This window comes from Phaethon aethereus (genome assembly GCF_964289735.1).
Source record: "Phaethon aethereus genome assembly, chromosome: Z".
Lineage (NCBI taxonomy): Eukaryota > Metazoa > Chordata > Aves > Phaethontiformes > Phaethontidae > Phaethon > Phaethon aethereus.
In genome coordinates, this window is record NC_138577.1 from 49421111 (window position 1) to 49441574 (window position 20464).

Genomic DNA, 20464 nt, shown 5'->3' on the forward strand with positions numbered 1-20464 from the left:
TAGTTTCATCATGTACACAGGAAGATGTTCCTAAGTACCTTCCTTACTTTTTTTATTTTCAAAAACCAGATGTTTCTACATTTATTAACATGCATCTACAAACCTACTCACTGAATCAGATTTATGTAAGTTAAAAATGTTTTACAAGTTTAAAAGCTTAAAACTTGTTTCAGCAGAAAAGCTTTCATCTGAAAAGTCCCTGTCTGCTTTTTAAAGTCTTATACTGCACAGGAGCTATTATTGAGAAAGTCGTATCAGATCCTTTCAGGTGAAAACTCAGGTTCAGAATTGACATTTTAACAGGAACTCATCTCTTACGTTACTTATTTGAATGGGACCATAAATAACATCAGAGAATTTCAAGTACAAGTGGAATATTTTAAGCCTAAACTTAAAAGTGTAATGAAAAATTATGTTAAAAATTAATTTACTTTTTTCCAGAAAAATTTACTTTATCTTTACTTACTTTCAGTATTCTAAAATGAATAACTGAAGTTGTACTAAAGGCCAGAGCTAATGTCTTCATATATAACAGGCAATTTCCTACAAAACTAGAAAGTAACTGTATAAAATTAAATCCTCCCCAGATTTCAGAATGAAATATCAATAATACTTAACATATGTAGTTATAATTTTGTAAGAAAATATGTTCTATATCAAAGAAACAGGTGATAATATGATAATTTAAATTTACAACAACCTTGATGTTCTAAATGTGCTAAAGCCTGTATATTTATTTACTTTCCAGGAAAAAGTATTGTGAATAAGCAACAGTAAAAAGTCACCATTCATCTCTGTCCGCATCACAGTTGCAGTAATGCTGGGAATCTATGCAGCTCCCCTCTAATCCACAAGCACATTTTTGTACAGCAGGCAAGGAACCTCCCCAGTAAGTCTGCGTCTCATTGTTTCTTCCAATCCACCAGCTCAATGGCATCCCATCTAAAAGGTAGGTTGGAGAAAATCAGTGCCCAGTTCTGTCTCCTACTTCAACCAGTTTTTCTCATCCAAGCAAGTTTCCAAAAGGTTAAGCAAAGAAAAACCACCCATCAAATCTAAAAACTTTAAACAACAGTTGGAAAAAAAATTACTACCTTTACTTGATAAGTAATTATTCATTTTAATACTTCATTATAAAGTATTAAATGATTGTCACAGGTTTTTGCTTGCATTAGTGGAAAAGGGAACTCACAGTCCCTAGCTCAGCCAGCCATGATATTAGAATAATTTATCTTAAGCAGTCCATTTATAGAATTCATTTTTAAATGGTCCATGAAAAAGGAGATACCATCACCCTAAAAACAAAGGTAGTTTATATTCCCAAGTAAAGATCAATTTCAGATCATGGAACTACCAGCAATAGAACAAGAATTCTTACAGAAGAGCTATATGGAAATGGTCTTATCCCACCACCAAGAGTACTAGAGAGTACTACTACCCATAATTGTGATGAACATTAAGCAGCTGAATGGAGGTGTTAATCAGAAATACCCAAAGACAGCTTTTAGGTCACAGGCAGCAGATTCAGAATTTATATATTTGGAGACAGCAGAAATCATGTTAATGGCACTCCCATAAACAATATCTGGTGAGTAGAAGTAAGGTTTCCCAGGACTATTACATCTCTGTGTGGTGGATCCAGTCAGCACTGTTTGTAGCAAAATTATAATACTGGATGTTTCCTTAATGTTACAGCACTACAGATTAAGCTTAAAGATGCTACCAAGCAAGCACAGCAACAGAAAATACACACAGAATATGTAATAACTAAAAGATATGAAGCATGAAGATAAACTATCTCATATGAGAAGGGAGAAGGGTGATAGATGCAATTCATGAGAATCAAGGCATGAGAAGAAAACAAGTACTGTTAAATTATAAAGGGTTTTTGCTGTTGTTGGAGCTCCAAGATTTCAGCAGCAGGGCCCCAAAAAGAAGCTGGAATTTATCTTAGTCTCTACTTACAACTGCCACTGTTTATTAAACCTCACTGTTAGGCTAGACGTCTGTTAGGCTGACAATCTCTCAGATCGTAAACATATTGACTGCATTCATTACCACACAACTGTCGGTCCAGCAGGCATAAAAAATAGTGCAAGCATCTTCTGGAAAAGTCAAACTTGCATAATGGCATCAATGTCGAATATCAGTGTTTGTGTTTGCAAGCCATCACAGGAGGAAGAAAAACTAGAGACAGTTTATAAATAATTTAGCAGACAACACTTTAAAAAGCTTCAAACAACTAAAACCGTAAAATATTTCTGCTGTTTCAACAGCATGCCTTAGCTTTATATTGTAGTCATGAATTAATATTCCCAGTCTTTCGTTGGGGACATTGGGATGTGTTTAAAAGCTGGTCTCAATTATTTGTTCATACAGCAGGGTGAGGGGAGAATTTTTACTGAAACGCTGCAAGTTCATATTGATTAGCCCAGATCATTATCCCTGCTTTGGCAGAAAATATTGCTTAAGTGAAATAAAGCTATTAATTAAAACAGCTAGAGATTTCTTCAGAATGATCACATAAATGTATTAACAGGTGACTTCTTTAATAATATTTTTTGCAAATGCTATCCAGGCTGATTCAATATAATATATTCTTAAAATACAGTCAGTTAAGAATTACTATGTGGACAACACGTTCCAAAAAATATTTCATGTGACTATCATCAAATTTTGTACTTGTCAGTCATAGCTAGTGGAGATTATAGATAGCAGAAGTGGCAGGGATTAAATTGTGTGGGAAATTTGATAATTTACCTATTTACACTTCAAACTATGATATTTCAATATGCTCATAATAAATGAAACAAAACAAACTTACCTCAGTAAAATGTTATTTGAATTTTGTTTCAATGCCAGGTATGCTTCAGTTATTAGCTATGTGTGATTGATTGCTTTTTGTTTGTTTGTTTTGTACTTCTGACTATAAAATCATTCAAAGAACCATGCATAAAAACCAGCAAGCAAATACATAAAGGTGATCTTAAACAGGAAAACTTGGTGAAGACTATCTTCAGACGCTGGATAGATCAAATAACAACTTAGTCAGCAAGTCCAAAATTTCAAATAAGATTACCTTCCTAAACTTCCCTAAAATTTTTAAAGCATTCGTATTCCAAACAGAATTCTTATTTAGCTTTCTGAGCTCTTCTAAATAGGTTGAGCATCCTATAAAATTTAACTATAATTCACACTTGTAATTGCAATGTCCTTACAAAAAAAAAAGAGAGAGGATTCTCTAGAAAATGAGAGAGGATCCACAGTTCCTCCCCACCTCTCCCTTCAGCTCTCTGATATCGAGGAGATAAAAGAAAGAAGAATTTAATGGGAGTGGCATGACCTTAGAATTTTCAAAAGACCTTAGAATTCTCCCTTTCCATGATAGCAGCAAGTTCTAAATTTATATTTCCAGAAAGAAAAAGATGATCAATTGGAGCATATTTGAAAAGCTCTCACAGCTTCAGAGACAAAAGCCCAGGGCTTACACTTTCTTGGGTTCAAGACTGAAAATATTTATGAGACTAAAAATATTTTAGCATATATTGACATTACACTAACTGTTGCCAGTTTAGATGCATCCCAGTTGTAACTAGGGCTTATCTAGGCATATCCAGTTTTGCCTTAACGGTTTGGCTTGACTGCATCTAAGACTGCACAGATGTTTTTGAGAAAGCATTACTGATGTAGCTAATTCTGTAAATAGCTCTGCATTACAGTGTTATGCTGAGCAAGATATCTGGTCTACACAGTTTAAAGGTGATTCAGTCAGTTCTTTTTTAGCTACTGCCACTATAGTGATTACTGTGTAAATATAATCCTAATCTTCCACCACTTACCAAACATGTTGGATGCCTATATGCACCCAGACTTTGGAAGGAGTGGCTGATACTCCAGAAGGTCATGCTTCTATCCAGGAGGACTTTGACAGGCTGAAGATAATGGGCTAACAGTAACGACCTGCACCTGGGGAGGAGCAGCCACAGGTAGCAATATATGCTGGGGGCCACCCAGTTTGGTAGAAGAGGGCCTGAGTGTCTTGGCAGACACAAAGTTGAACATGAGTCAGCAGTGTGCCCTTGCACACACAAGAATGTTACTGCTATCCTGGGCTGTATTAGGAGGTTGAGGTGTTGCCAGCAGGCTGAGGGAGGTGATCCCTCCTCTCCAGTCATCACAAATGAGACCGCACCTGGAGAGTTGTGTCCAGTTCTGGGCTCCCTATTACAAAAGAAAGATGAAAATTCTGGAGAGAGTCCGATGAAGGGCTACAAGGATGATTAAGGGACTGAAGCATCTCTCCTGTGAGAAAAGACTGGAAGAGCCGGAATTGTTTAGCCTGGAAAACAGAAGCTTCAGGGGGATCTTATCAATGTATATAAATACTTGAAGGAAGAGTGTAAAGATGACTGAGGCAGGGTTTTTCCAGTGGTGCCCAGTGACAGGAAAAGAGGCAGTGGGCACAAACTAATACATGGCCCACTCTTTCTGAATGTCAGGAAACCATTTTTCACTGTGAGGGTGACTGAGCACTGGCACAGGTTGCCCAGAGAGATTGTAGAGTCTTCATCCTTGGAGACATTCAAAAGGTGTCTGGATGTGGTCCTGGGCACCAACTATGTGGCCTGCTTGAGCAGGGGCATTGGACCAGGTGACTTCTAGAGGTCTCTTCCAACCTCGGCCACTCGGTGATTCGTGATTTTGTGATTCTAACTGTGCAACCTCATACTGTTTGCTGCTGATTTGGTTCAGATGCTGAAAACAACATCTATTTCAGTGAATACTTAAGGTGCACTGATCACTGAGTTCCCTGAGAAAAAATACCAGCACATACATTTTGAAAAGAAACCACTTTTTTCCTTCTCCTTGTAGGGAATACCTAGCCCTTCAAATGCACAGTTTATATCTACAAAGGGGCAACTGCTCCTGCTCCCAGGAACTTTATCTGTTTTCACTGTTACTGTGACTAAATGGGTCAAAGAGGATTTGTCCTTATTAAGTCATCCACCATGGTCACTACACTTGGACTGAAAAAAGGCAGATCTAAATCCTGGAATATAAAAATCTGAATTTTATTTTAAGGAAGTGATTTAATTAAGAATGTTAGAAAAGTTAAAGCAAAATTAATACATCCTCTAAACAGTTATAAAAATGTGGCTCTGGCTGCTTTCAAACAGAGAGGAAACATAAACCCTAACTCTCTTTAGTAAGTGTTGTTATTTCATCCCTGTATCACAAAACTCAGTGTTGCATTTTTTAATGGCCTCACTGCAAGAAGCCAAGACTGACCATCACTAGATCCTAGAATTATCTGCTCTGAGAGATCTCTCTTTCAGAACAAACTAAAGCCCACTTTTCAGAGGAATGGCAAGTTGCATTTGGTACAGCCTGTGGTAGTGTTTAAACAAAGAATGATTTTAGAAAATCTGTAGAACTTGCAAATAACTTTCTCATGCCTATTTACTTCTAGAATTCAAAACTCTACATTTTAGAAGGCTTAAAGCAATTGACTGACTGCACTCTTTTAGGTTTCTAGGAAAATCTGCATTTCTGTGCAAACTCATTGGATCACCAAAAAAAAAGTAGAAAGTCTTGCTTGCCTGGGTCTTTCCCTCTTTTCTTCTATGACCTAGTTTTTTTAATGGTTTCTAGCTTGATCGCTCTGCTGAAATTGGTGAGTTGAAAAGGTGGGGTTTATTGTAGGTTTTTTTTGTTTTCACTTAGACTATGTGACAGTTAACAGCCAAAAGACACGAAATACCTAGAGAGCATAATCTTGAAACCCTCTGCTTAGTGTAAAGCAGGCTTTTGAACATCTAACTATAACTTTAATTTGGAGTCTGTAGGGAAAAAGGAGGTTCAGTGGGACATCTTAAGCAATATGTTCATCTTTTATGCTATGGAGACATTTTCAAGCAGATATTCTGTCAAGAGCGTATTCTAGTCCAAGTCCAGTGATGTCCATGACATAATTAAAGAGAAAGAATATGTAAGTACAGAGTTTAGATACAGAACCAGAGACTGTTGCACTCAAAGGTCCACTCTTTGCTTAGTTGGAAAGAATGCCAGGTCATCAATTTGAGCAGTTTCTGGTAGACAAGTCAAACAATTTCATTCAATTTTTCAAAAGACAGTAAACAATGTTTTACTTCCACGTTATTTGGAGTACTTAGAATGGATTTTCATAGTAAAGTCTAAGAGCAGCTCTGTGTCAGTGAGAGTTAAGATTGAAGTAGACTACATAACTTCATTTTTCTTTAAGTATGTCAGAGAATCTCCATTTATTTTTATCTTAAAATAATTATATTTTTGTCAATAATCCACATTTTAACTCTTGTTTTTTTTAATGAATGGTTATATTGGACAGTGGAAATTTAATGTTATCAATGTTTTTTGTCACAATATGCACATTAAGTGTTCAAAAATATTCAGCAATAAACTGCTGATATCTGTGCACTGATTTATGTTCTTTTTAGGAGATATTTCCTCAGTAATTCCTTCATTAAAATTTAAAAATCTCTGGAAGGCAAACCAACAGGAGGTCTGTTAATAATAATCTCTGTTAATTTAAAAGACTTATGAGAGAAATTAACTTTGAGAGCACTTAATTCTGTGAAAGAAGATCATTATAAACAGACATTGGTGTTTTTCTGGTTCAAATATCTCTTGGAAACTTACAGGAATCTGAGAACCAGGTATCTGAAGTAGTTCAAACTTTCTAGTAGCAAAATGCCATAAGCTTGATAAAAATAAATACTTTTAGTAGCCAGTAAAATTAAATGCATTATCCAAAATAATAAAATTTGTCTGATTTACTTACCTGGCTTGTCTAAAAGTCTCGACTTTTTGCAGTGGTAAGCAAGCTCCTGTTCACAGTGCTCTGCATGGCTAATTGTAGCCTGAAGCTGGTCTAGGCTGGCAGAGTACTTGAAGAACACAGTGTGTGGGTTCTCTCGATTAGCACTTTTGACTCTGGTTAGGTTGGTGTTGTTATGCTGTATAATTGTCCATGTTGTATCTTTCAAAACACATGTGAAAAGTAATAAAGAATGAGAAGTAGATGCATAAGTAGGTAACGGAAAGAGACTGTACAAGGAAATCAACTAAAATTTAAGGTGACTTCTTTGATCACAAAAAGTGCTTTTGGGCATATGAAACAGAGACATAAATCACTGAGCAAAAATGAAAACAATTAATAATTTTTTCTACTTATAAGTAGATTATCATACCGTAACTGTAACAGGTATTCACCTTATTCTGATTATTGAATAATAAGGAAACAGTAACTGATGACACCCAAATGATTGTCTCTGAAATAAGATATAGTTTACTTGGTAAATTGTAGTGAAAAAATAGAAAGAAATAATACTTATTATTGTTACTTTTCCGAGGCTTAAATTGTTTATAAAAACCCACTAAATTCTATCTTAGATCCTAGTTGCATTACATATATCATTATAATTAGTATTAATTTATTCTGTGTGAGAAAATATCCTACAGCCTTTTTCTATCATATAAGGAAGTAAAAGTAGCTTGCAAATACTGTATTTACTATAAAACTCAGATTACATGAAGGCGAGTTATCCTAGCCATCTAAAATCAAATTGTAGTCATTATCTGAAGCATTATTCAAAACATGTATTTAGTCAAGACTAAGGATCACAGGTTTCAAAGTTCAACAGAAAATTGTTTCCAAACACCTGATGAAATATTAATTTATGGCAATCACCATGGTATGCCTACCTGACTTAGTACTGTGACATGATCAAGTACTAGTTCAGAACTGAGATTTGCATTTCCCTAAAACACACATACTGCTCTTAAGTTGACTTTTAGCTCTGATACTTCTGGGTAAAACAGCTACAAACTTTGTTGCATTGTGTAGACAGGCCTTATGATTCATGTCAACTGGGAGCATGCAAATTATTGCCAATGTATTTATTCTAGAAGAAATTGAACTGTGTTTGCAGGATTTTTTTTCAATGACTCACTAGTAAATATTCAGTACTCCAAACGTTATTTCTAGAAAAAATATGTTCTGAAGTAATGCTCTTGTAATAAAAGAGCAGAAAAGACTTGCATATAAATATACATATAATTCAAATCATTGACTAATAAGCAGTACATTGCATGTTTATAAAAGGCATGTGCTAAGATGTGCTGTCTGCTGTGGCACAGACTTTCTCCAACTTGGAGACATATTGTTTACACTAAACAACAAAACGGTTCAATGACTTTGCAGTTATATTGATACTTCACAAATATTCTTTTAACTTTTAACTTCCTACAGCAATTATGGAAAGCATTTTTAATTGTAAAAACCACACAAACCAAGATCTAAAACTGATGTTACAATACCTATATGAAGGCACTACTTCATATAAGTTACTTGAGGTTATACGTTAAGTACTACATGTTTACTTTGAGACTATAAAAATAATTTTCCTGTACACTGAGACACAGGAAGGATGGAAATGGCTGGCACCATAGCACAGGAATACATTGGTCACTCTGTCCTATAGTTTGCATACACGGAAATGTAACATCAGACACTCTGCTTGGGAGTGCAAGAGATTATTGCCACCATGTTCTTTGAAATATAAATTGCCCTAATTATTGGTGGGTGATAAAGGTTCATGTGATTCTGCTGTTTTATGCTTTTGCCAAGCCCCTTCACCTGTGAATAAGGAAGCACTGAACTTACTCTGTTTCAACCTCCACTTGCAAAGTCTGTAACAGTCTGAGACCCATGACTAAAATCCACTTCAAGGTAGGGGTGAGCAGGCTCCAGGTTAAAGCTGGTCTGGATCAATCAAGTCAAGTTTAGATTTATGTCCACTGTATTTTTGTATCTTAATGGCCAATGTAATTTGAGTAGATATGAGAAATATTACTTTTTCTAACCTGTAGTGTTGATGATGGTATTTCTGATGTTCTAATAGTAGTATTTCTAACCGTTTAACAGAGTTGTATTTTATTTCGTTAGCTTCCTACAGGCCACACATGGCTGACGTTATAAGCTATTTATAGAAAGGAAAGAACTCATAGTCACTTAAAGGACAAATATTCATCAGAAAACCTAAAAGAAATATCAAAGTGAGATGCCTCTTAAAAATACCATATTAAAAGGAGATTATTTCTCTGACTTTTTTATCATTGCTTACCAGTTTTTGGTCAAATTAAACATTCTATTAAGTACATGTTCATGGTATCAAAAAGCAGGTGGCTGGAATATAGGAAACAGAGTTCTTTTTGTACATGCACATACACACAAACACAAATATATCTAAAGGCTATGCTGAACACAAAAATTAAGACAAAGAGGTCAGCTATCAGTCTCATTGTCACACTCCTAAATTTACAAAGAAAAAGAAAAGCAGATTTCTGCAAAGTTTGGTCATCTTAACTGGCAGGGTGGATTGTAGGCTTTTCATTCTGAAACAGACCTCCAAGAATAAAATGAGGGAAAGGCACCTTCCTCCAGCTGCCTGAAAATAGAGCCCCATGAATGTTAAAGACAAAGCAGTGCTGTAAGAAATGTGGGCATCTGCCTTTACCTCTGGTGGGAAAAGGGAATACCAGTCATGAGGAAACTGGGAACACAACAAATATTGATGATTCATCCTGTCAGGCTGCATCTCAAGATGAAGAACTGATCAATAAGGTTTGCTTAATGTTGTGAATAAGGAGTGACTGAAGAAAACAGTAACAGCTGTTCATGGACATACAAGGATAAATCGGACACTACACTGTACCTTGGAGGGTTATGCCCACTTAAAAAAATTATCATCTTTCTGCCATGATTCTTTGGTGTCTTTTAGTCTTATAGGACACTAGACCTGTGCCCACCCTAAGCTAGCACAGTTCATTGTAGAAGCCAAAGTCAGGACCTGACATGGTGAGACTAATTAAATTGCACAGACTGCTTGAAATGATGAGAATTCTATTATTGCAACATGTGTAATAAATATTCTTTAGATCACAGTGAAAACTGACAAATGCCACTGGCAGACAGAGTCCTGTCAGTTTCTCAAGAAATAGACATGACCACAAATTGTTTACAAACCAGCACCAAAAGCTTATGATAAAGTTTCTAATTCAAGTTATCAACACTTAGGATGTACCTAAAACAAATTCAACTACAGCTTACTCATATAGTCTTTTAAATAGTTATAACTATGTAAAAAATATTTTTGTCATAAAACACTAAAGTGTTTCCATAATTTTGGCTGGAAAGCAATTCAAATAAATAGAGGCTAAGTAGAAAACAAAAGAAACAGCCACAACTAAAACAATAATAAATTTCAAAAAGCCATTTAAATGTAAGCTTCATTGAAAGAACATATACCAGTATGCATACACAGGCAACATCAAACGGTTTGTTAAAAAGCAGGCTGAGAAGAAACTCTGATATCTAAAACTTCTAGTGATATGAATGGTCAGATTCAAAGAACTGGGTGCAGAAGAAAAGGCAGGATGCCTGAAAGTGAGGCTGTGGCAGTCCAATTGGTTCCATTTGTGTTCTCCAAAAGACTACTTGCAGTTTGATAAATGAAACTTAATGTCTATATTCTTCATAACTAAGGCCAGTTGGAATTGCAATTTTTCAGACGGCTACCAGGAAAAATCAGTAATTTTAAAACATAACTTAGTTCTCATTTCCTTAAATGTCCTCAAGAGGCTGTAACTTCAATGAAAACAAAGCTGTTGCCCAAAAATGAACTAGTATGACATTGTCTCCATATGGAACACATGTCCCATTTATGCAAAACACAACAGAAATGCAGTATTAGCTTCACAGCCTGAATACTGTTATTATTTTAAATTCTCTGCCCAATTCTTTGCTCAGTATTCTGAACTAAGGAGTCACCTTTATTTTGTTGTGCATGTAGACATTAAACTTATGAGCTACAGAAGCTTCTTACTTAATAACCCATGTTTCACTATAATGCACATGCACACAGACCCAGCTGTGAGTTAAAGAAATTTATCACCTCACCTGTCATATTACAGTATACAAGAAACGATCCCAAGGGGCCACTTCCATCTGAATCAATATTGTAAAAACCAGAAGTGTTCCCTCTGTGCTTATAGGCTTCACATGATTGCTCATAGATGGCTGTAAAAGAACACATTCCATCACAACTGTAATGGCATAATTTTACATTTTATTCAGGGAATTTAAAAAAAAAAGTGCATGGAGCCTGTCAATAGGGAAAAGATGTTATGTGTGTTCACTTCTAAAAAATACAGAAGCAATCACATAATCAAAACTATACTTTAATTTGAATTTGTAAAGCACATTTGGTTTTATTTATTGGGAAGACCACAAGGGACATTTTCAAGGATTTTCATCCATCTTTCAAGCTGGAAACTTTGGGATGAAAACTGTGAAATTTGGGTGAGTAAATGTTTGTAAAAACTACCAAGTAATGTGAATGCCAAGTGTATTACTTAGACCCTGGTAATCAGATTTTGAGGAAACAAACACTACCTCCCTCAGCCAAATTAGATTGTTGTTGTTGTTACATAGAACAGAAGGTAGGCAGTGTTTCTAGTGTTTCTAGGTGTTCTGATTTTTTCCTTGCATTTTTTGGCTTTCACACCAAAGGGCAAATGACTTGTTAGAGACGGCATAAAAGAACTAAATAAGCAAAGACAACACGACAGCTCCTTGGTCCCATGTCATGTATACTTTATATCAGTCAATGGCTAAAGAAAAGTCTGTGATGACTTCTTTATGACCAAAAACCTGAGAAGCAGGACTTATGAATAAACAGACAGGAACCACTGATGATAATGCAACAGTTAGACCACATTAGCATAACTTCTCTAACCATTATATTGCTATCGAGTAGTCACACTGTTCTGGTCTTTCTTTTCAAAATTAGACTGTGTGCTCTATCAGTTATTATCAAATTTGAAAACAAACTGCCAAAAAGAAAGAGCCATTAGATTCAGAAGAAAAGTTGCTAGTGTTATACAAATAAAAACATAACTTGATAATTATTATTAACAGTCTAGAAGATTTTGTTTTATATAAATTCAGTTTGTTTAAAATGTTTTAAAAAGCTATGAAGTACTACTACAGTAATCCAAAGGAGGTGCTGTTTTTTAAAGAGAAGTTAGTTTTTGTAAGAATCTGATCTCTGTATTTTTTGCCTGATGGTTACTGACATTATATGGCAACACCTATATAAAAGATAATAAATTCATGCAGATTGTTTACTCTATGAAATATTCAGAATGCAGAATTTATGTAATTTTCAAATGGAATTTTATGGTTTCTTAGAGTAAATAATCAATTTAATTTAAACAATTATTTATTAATAGTTTTATGAATATGGTATTTTGATTACTGATATTTTGAGATCAGTAACTTATTTCTATGTTTATAACAAAAAGATTTTTTCCTTGAGAATTCCAAAGGCATTCTTTTCCTTTTGAAATTACATAGAAGTGTGATAACATGGCTAAAAGTTATCCTAGGTTCTTGATTTGAAATCATTATTAAAATCAGTAAAACCAAATACTAAGGGTCTTCCATTTTATATCCACAGATACAGCATTTTATTAATCATAAACAAACATCACAGAAGGCTTTTATATGTATTTTTGACAATGAATAAGAATTCAACAACTTTTCTCATATTATTACTTTTCTCACGGAGTTCAAACCATGGCCTCCATCTGTCCTCATAGACATCATCAATTGGTTCAAATATTATTTTCCAAATTATACTGAATCAAATCACCTTCATCTTCACTTTGGGCTTATCATAGTTTTATATTATGCACTGTGGTATATAAAAGCATGTGTATTATTGGCATCCTTTCTTTGTGACTGAAGCATTACAGGAAAATCATCACTGTTGTTGACTCTGTACAGGTGAGATTTAATAGGGAGTCTTCTAAAATCAGTGATTTCTCAAAAAATCTCATGTGTGTAGACATGCTTTCTTTTCATAAAATCTACCAACAAGGATAGTATAGATCTTACAAGGAAAATTTATAAGGAGGGAATTATTTATCTGATCATTGGGGCAGTCTCTGGAATTTTTAAAATTATCTGTAAAGCTTCATAAGGATTTCTAGTTATTAGAAACATATAATGAAGTCCAGCGTAATGATTTATTCTGCTTCCCAGAACATGCTGAAAGGAGTACAAATGTAGAGCATGTCCTGTGAAATTAGTTAAGTTAGTTTCAATTAGCTTTTTTTAAATTTCTCCTAATCTGCTTCCTGATTCAGCAAGCTACATAAACGTGTTTAGGACTTGGCATGTGATTACTTTTGCACATGAATGTAATCCCTTTTTGTCAGAAAAAGATAATATTAACACTGGTGATGAACAAACATGAACTAAACACATTTTTGAATGATATTCTGCTTCAGAAAGTGGAATTATATGGATGGAAGAGGATATTACTGACCATCTAATGTAAATTATGAAAAATGTGAAACAGAAACAGATAAACATTAGAATTTTAAATGAGTGTTTGCTGCTATACATTTTGAAAACTCAAGGCCTTTCCTTGAACTAGTTATGAATATTTACAGGACTGAAAAATTTTCTAATATGAATGATCAATACAAATGTATATTTTAGTGGTTAAATATTCAATCAGAAATAAAAGCATAGTCAGAAAAAAAGTTAGACTTACGATAGTGGCAAGTGGCTCCCTTGTAACCAGTGTTGGTACAGTTGCAATAAAAGCTGTTCCAGGACTGTGAGCATTCACCACCATGTTCACAGTAATTAGGTAAACACCTGAAATGAAAAACAAAGAGCATTTTCTCGCTCTTTTCTGTTCATTTATATGTCACTTGTACTTATCAAGGGATGCAAAATCATGGAAAAGCAGTATGATAACATGAAGAAAGTCTTCAAAGTCTTTGGGGAAGATATCAGTATAATTACTAGAACATTAACTTCATCTTCCCTGCTATTCCTATTGACTATAATAAATATATTAATTACACAATAAGCCTGTGAGAACAAAAATAAAGTGTAAGATGCATAACTGTTACTTATTACCATTCAACTCTCTGCAATTCAGTATAGATTGATAAATAAGTTAAAGATTTACATGCTGATATTTCATGGGAAAGTTTTGCAACTAAAGAGATTTCTTCAACAAGGTGTGTCACAACAAAGCAGCATCACAACGGATTTCTTTCTATTATTCTAAAAATAATAGATTAAAAAAAAATCAAATAACAAATACAACTGACGATAGTACCTGAGAACTATTTCTGATTTTAAAATCATGGTTACTTCCCATTCTTGAAAGACTAAAATATTCAGTATGTCAGTTCCATCACAAGAGGTAACTACAAGTAAAGCCAGTTTTCATTCTGTGTGATATGAGCAGAAACCTGAGGAATGTTGTTGTCTTTCTTCTGGTTTTATAATTGATGACTGCAAAGAAAATTTAACTGTAACTGCTTAATGGTTAAGACCACAGCACTATACCTAAGTGTGAAATATTGCATAAGAGGAACAAAAAAATTATCTTTTTTATAAACATAACTGCAAATATAGTGAAATTGAGTGGCACAATTTAACCAATTATTTATTGGCTTTTCACCTCAGAAATTAGATAACATTCTAATTTGCAGTAAGTGTATGCGTATAAAAATGCACATGTGATACAGCTCAGAAAATATAAAAAGTCTTTATTGTTGATAGTAACCACAGAAAAAAAGAAAACAGGCCAACTAATATTCATGAGATCTTAAAATACCTTTTAATTCATTCAAGAAATCTTAGGAGGGTACTTAGATAGGATTGTAGAAGTCCAGCAGATCACACATCTGACCAATGAGTAATTCAGGGCCTTTGTACATTCACTCCTCCTGACTCTCAAAGAATTTTATTTTCCTTACATGTTTATAAATAAGGGTAAGCAGAATTTTTCAGACAAGGGTCATGTGGTATGGAATATCTCTTTGGCCAGCCTGGGTCAGCTGTCCTGGCTGTGTCCCTTCCCAACTTCCCGTGCATCCCCAGCCTCCTAGCTAGCAGGCCAGCATAAGAAGCTGGACTGTCCTTGACTACTTCGCAGCAACTCAAAACATCAGCACCTTATCAACATTTTCTCATCCCAAATCCAAAACATAGCCTCACACTAGCTTCTGTGAAGAAAGTTAACTCTAGTCTGGCTGAAAACAGGACAAGCAGGTAAAGTGTAGGTAAAGTAAGTAAAGTGATATAGGTCACCTATTTTCCAGGAAATAAGTGACATTTTTGCCAGTGAAAGAGCTGATCTTTTATCTATTTATCTCACTTATGGAATGTACTTCTAAGACAAGGCTGTAAATGATATATGTCTCAGTAAGCTCTGGTTTGGAACTGTAAGCAGTGGGCTTACAATTGCTTTGATAATAAATACCTTATTTGAAGTAATTGTATAAATGTGAATGATAATAATTCTTAGCATAAATGTTTAATTTTGCTTTCTATGGATATGTCTAGTCATCAGTTATTATAAATATACATCTTATATAACATAACTGTCATTCAGGACTTTCAGTGCATCCTCTGACAGCTGTTCTACTTGCATGTATTTCAGTCGTAGTTTTTCTTGTTTTATTCCTTTTTGATAAAGACATAATTATCCTAAAATTGCAAGTGATTTACATGGTCTTTACTTGTATTGACTTCCTGTCCATATTAATTAATCTTCCTAATAGTGTTCGCAAGATGAAGAGCTTTGATGAAATTGATGGCGCTTGAACCAACTTTAATAGAAATGAAAACAATTTGGAGTATAATTTAAACCTTTTAACATAAAATTTTACATCTTCCCTCTGTTTCAGAATGTAAAATAGAACATAGGCACTAGATACATCAAAGTGAAGCTATAATTACATTATATGCTATGACCTTATCCAAAGCAAGATTTAGAAAAGTGTTTTCTCTGAGAAAGCTAATCTTTTAACAAAAAATACTTGTAATATTAGAAAAAGTATTTCTAATATTTCATCTGCAAAAGATAATTTTTGTATCCATCACCATGTCTACTTAAAACAGAAAAAAACAGCTGATTAAGCATTTGCCACATATTACTTGATAATACACTTTTAAGTATATGACATCTGAAAAGGATATATGAATTAAAACCAGAACAGTGGGCTAATAATGATCATAAGTTAATACTCAACGGAGAACACTGATCCAGAACATGAATATACTTTTGATAAAGAAGGAAAAAATAAGAACTTCATATGCCAATTATCTGCTAAATACATTTTTGTGCATTATCTGCTTATCATGGTTGCAAACTACGGCTAAAATATATTTTGAAAAGAATAACTAATTGCTGCAACTTTCATTATTTTTCTTTCTTCAGTCTTCAATTAGGAAAAAAAAAAGAGAGAGAAATATTTGAAAACTATCCCAGAGCCAATGTCTTATTTTTTTACATATAAAACCATTTATTCTGGTTTTTGTACAACACACTGCTGCCAGGGCACCAGAGGCAATATCTCCTGGTAGACAATTGTGTATTTCTATGTGGGGCTTGATGTATTTACGACAGATTCATCTGGTAGTCTGTCCTCAGAGACTAAATGTGCTAACTTTGTAAGGTATTTTGAATGACACTGTGTCCTCTAAAATTATTTTGTCAATGTTTTATATATAATTAGTAGTTATTAAACCAATATATATTGATAAAGGAGCTCAGAGATAGATTTTAATGTGACATATATGAAGGGAATTATTTGCATGCCCAAAAGGTATATGAGCAATGGAACAATATAAGGATACTATACAGTGAAAAACTAAATGAAGGAGCATGGGAAAGGCAATGACTGGAAAGAGTCATAAAAATTTAGGCACAGGAGGAGGAACTGGAAGGTTTATGGAACAGAGAAAATAGAAAAAAAGAAAATGGTATGGGGTTTTTTTGTTTAAAAGGAAGAAGAGGTGAATAAACTATATCCCAATGAATGAATGAGTTACCAACCATCTGTCAATCTGACAAAATAAAGAATACTTTATATATGTTAAATATATACATATGATAAAGAATGGACTTAACAGAGTCATTTTCAGATTATGTACTATTGCATACAAATTCAGATCATTTTGCTAACAGTGATTTTTATTTGTGTTCATGCACTTTAAATGTGTAAAACTATTACAATTAGTGGTCTATTGTTTCTACTACAGAAACCATCAATAAATCCAGAACATGTGTCATGCTTCATTATTTGGAATTGGAGATGCAAAGACTCCCATAAAGACTCCAAGACAAAGAAGCGGCTTGTTTGCTTTCACCTGTAGGGGTGATATCTATCATCGGGAGCACAGTGGCAAAAATGCTGATTACTTTATCTTAATTCAAAGACAGACAGAAATCATTGTAGGAAGAATATACTTTCTTTCAAATGATATGGTGCACAAAATTATACAAGTTACCTCTTAGAAATAGTTTAATACATGTGAGCAATTTTAATGTTGGCAAAGATAAATATATCTTATCTACTGGGATTTATGGTGAGATGTAGAATTAGTTAGATAAAGAGAAACAGTAAGTTTGTTCCAGATAATGAGCTGCAGATATAAAATGGAATTAGACTGTGTGAGGAAACTGGAAAGAAACAGCCCCTGGAGCAAGCTAGCACAAGACCAGGAAGGCTTTTTAAAAATAGTCTATTTTGAAATAAAAGATAATGAGTATAATGAAATTGCTGAAAATGGGTGGATTAAATTCCTATTTTCATAAGTTAGGAAGACATATGGTAAGCATGCTGAGAGCTGAAAACTAAACATGGCAGAGCTAGTGCAAGATTGACTCAGTAAGGTATAAATTAGCACAATCAATGATATATATGCAACTCTATATGTTCTTAAAACATGGTAGATGTAGAAAGATTAGTGAGAATACACATTACAACCTAATTGAAAATAGCCCATTGTAGGCAGATTTTTCAGCCTCCTTTCAGAGGGTTCCTTCTGTAAAGTTTTATGAAAAATCAGGTAAAGAACTAGTATTATTTTTGTCTTTGATTCACAAGACATTGTGAGTTTCTTCAGAATAATAACCTGGATCGACGTACACTGTGTTATCTCTACAAATGGAAAGCGAGTCACAGAAATATGTCTGTGTGACTGAACCTGAACCTGGTTCAGTCAAAGAGAGCAATTTTTGAAAGCCTTATAATTGAAATGCCAGACTTTTTTGGATCAAAAGATAACTTTTGAAGACTAGAAATTTAGGGGGTGGGGGACAAGTGTTTACAAGCACATCTTTCCCCTGCCTGTTGTTTTATTCTTGATTAAAGCAGCCTTTCCACAGATGCCTGTGACTGCAGTCCCCTGAGTCTGCAGCAGAAAACTTCTCCTTCCATTGCCCATTTATGTGTCTGCTCTCTGTCTTTTCTCAGTAGCTTCTGCTGCTCTGCAACACCCCTTTTGGCTCATCTTTTGCCTTCTCCACACAACTCCAGCAAGGTGTTTCTACCAAGAACTTCCACCTATTTCAGGGACGGTAAATAATCTTTCCTCTCTGCAGAGGGATCCACTTCAACTAGTCACTTTCTCTTAGCTAGTTGCTAATACTATCTATTGCAAGTTACGAGATCAGTTTTGACCATAGCCTAAAAAAGATTGCTCACTCACTGTGATGAATACTATCTACTGTGTTTCTGGATATAGGAAGCAGAAAGAACATAACATTTCAAAGAGTGAATGGGACTACATGTCACAGGAGGGGGCTTGTGTCTGTAGCTTTACTTGAAAAGAAAGTTAATTGAAATTTGTCAGAAACATCAAATAATTTTAACCCCAGTTTCTCTAATTTTATTTGCAGTGCATGGAAATCTAATTGCTGTACTACGAATACTGCATTTATTTTAGACTGTTGAATTCTTACAAAAAAACCAGCATGCCATTTTGCAAGCCTTCTGTTCTTTGCCATCGAGTCAGTACTGGAAACAAAACATTCAAATAAATAAATAAATAAATAAATGACTAAATATTATTTTCTTACCTGTCTATAATGCCACATAAATCTATCTGAAGGTCACTGAAATTGCCAAAAATATTTTGCTGAACTGAGATCATATCCACTGCTTTGTTACCAATGGAAATGAGTCGCATGCATCCTTTAAAGCCACCAAATGAGGTATTACACTCAGAAGTGTTTCCACTGCTAGGGCAGCCTGAAAGAAGCATAAAACCAGGAGCTGAAAAAAATATTTTATTGAAAAATTTATATATCCCAAAAGTAGATTGAACTTTGATAATCTCCAGATGTTGTAAACTTTGATGGTGGAAGACTAGACAGAAGCTCATCTGATTAGGCACGTTGGTGTAACTAAAGAAATACTTCTGTGCAGTTATACTGTTTTTAACACATATGCAAAAACAACACTAAAAATTTGAGTAAAGGATAACCCAAGCAGCAGTTACAAAGCAATGAATGGAATCAAGATGTGAACAGATTTACTGACTGACCTTAGTCACAAAATGTTAGATTACAATACAAGGTGCACGTTATTTGGATAAGTTTTAAATCACAACTGAAGTCAAATAAGACAAAAATTAGTTCCTAAGTACAATTATTTTAACTATCAAGCTGTCCAGAAGGTTCCAGAAAGTACTGATGACAATTTCTTGATGCAGGTCACCAACGACTCAACTAGGAGAGATGTTCTGTTGGACTTGTTACTAATAAACAAGAGAGATATGGTTGAAAGTGTGAAGATCAAAGACAGTCTTGGTTGCAGCAAACATGAGGCTGTGGAGTTTATGATCCACAGAGAAGGCAGCAAGAAAAAAAAAAAAGAATTACAACCCTAGACTTCAGAAGAGCTAGTATTGGTTTGTTCAGGACCCGTTTTGAGGACCCCATTGGAAATTGACTTGGAGAGCAAAAGGGTTGGATATTTTTTCAATAAAATGCTCTTTGTAACCTAAGTAAAGTCCATAGTGATATCAAAATAGTTAAGTGAGTGTGGCAGAAGGTCTGCAAACACAAACATGGAGCTCCTGAGTGAGTGCAAACACAAAAAGAAAGTATACAAAAGGTGCAAGCAGGGACATGCAATTTGGAGAGGAATACAAAGACATTACCTGCATGTCTAGGAATGCAGTTAGGAAATACAGACCTTAGGTGGAGTTAAAACTATCACAGAAGGTGAAATGCAACAAAAAGGTTTCTGTAGGTACAACAGTAACAAAAGGAAGGCTAAGGAGATTACACATGCACTGCTCCATGGCACAGGGGACCTAGTGACAAGGGTCTTGGAAAAAATTGGTTTGCGCAAGGCTTTTTTTCTTCAGTCTTCACTGGTAAAACTAATCCTTAGGTTTCCCATGTCCTAGCAGAGTTTGAAGAAGGGAAGCAGTACCCATGATAAGGGAAGAAAGCATCCAAGGGGCACTTGAGAGTGTTGCAGAAGCTGGCTGATGTCATTGCAACAATTGTCATTGTCACTGTGAAACCATTAT

General features: G+C 34.6%; 1 protein-coding gene across 1 annotated transcript in view; it reads right to left on the reverse strand.

Moving 5' to 3' along the window:
• Positions 1-20464, reverse strand: part of CNTNAP4 (contactin associated protein family member 4) — a gene marked incomplete at its 5' end in the record, with an annotated part of 237095 nt that overhangs the window by 41810 nt on the left and 174821 nt on the right. The window contains 5 exons of the mRNA XM_082013630.1: positions 786-942; positions 6821-7018; positions 11000-11119; positions 13665-13771; positions 19002-19173. Of these exons, the coding sequence (XP_081869756.1) occupies positions 786-942; positions 6821-7018; positions 11000-11119; positions 13665-13771; positions 19002-19173 (754 nt within the window). The remainder of the gene's footprint in view (positions 1-785; positions 943-6820; positions 7019-10999; positions 11120-13664; positions 13772-19001; positions 19174-20464) is intronic.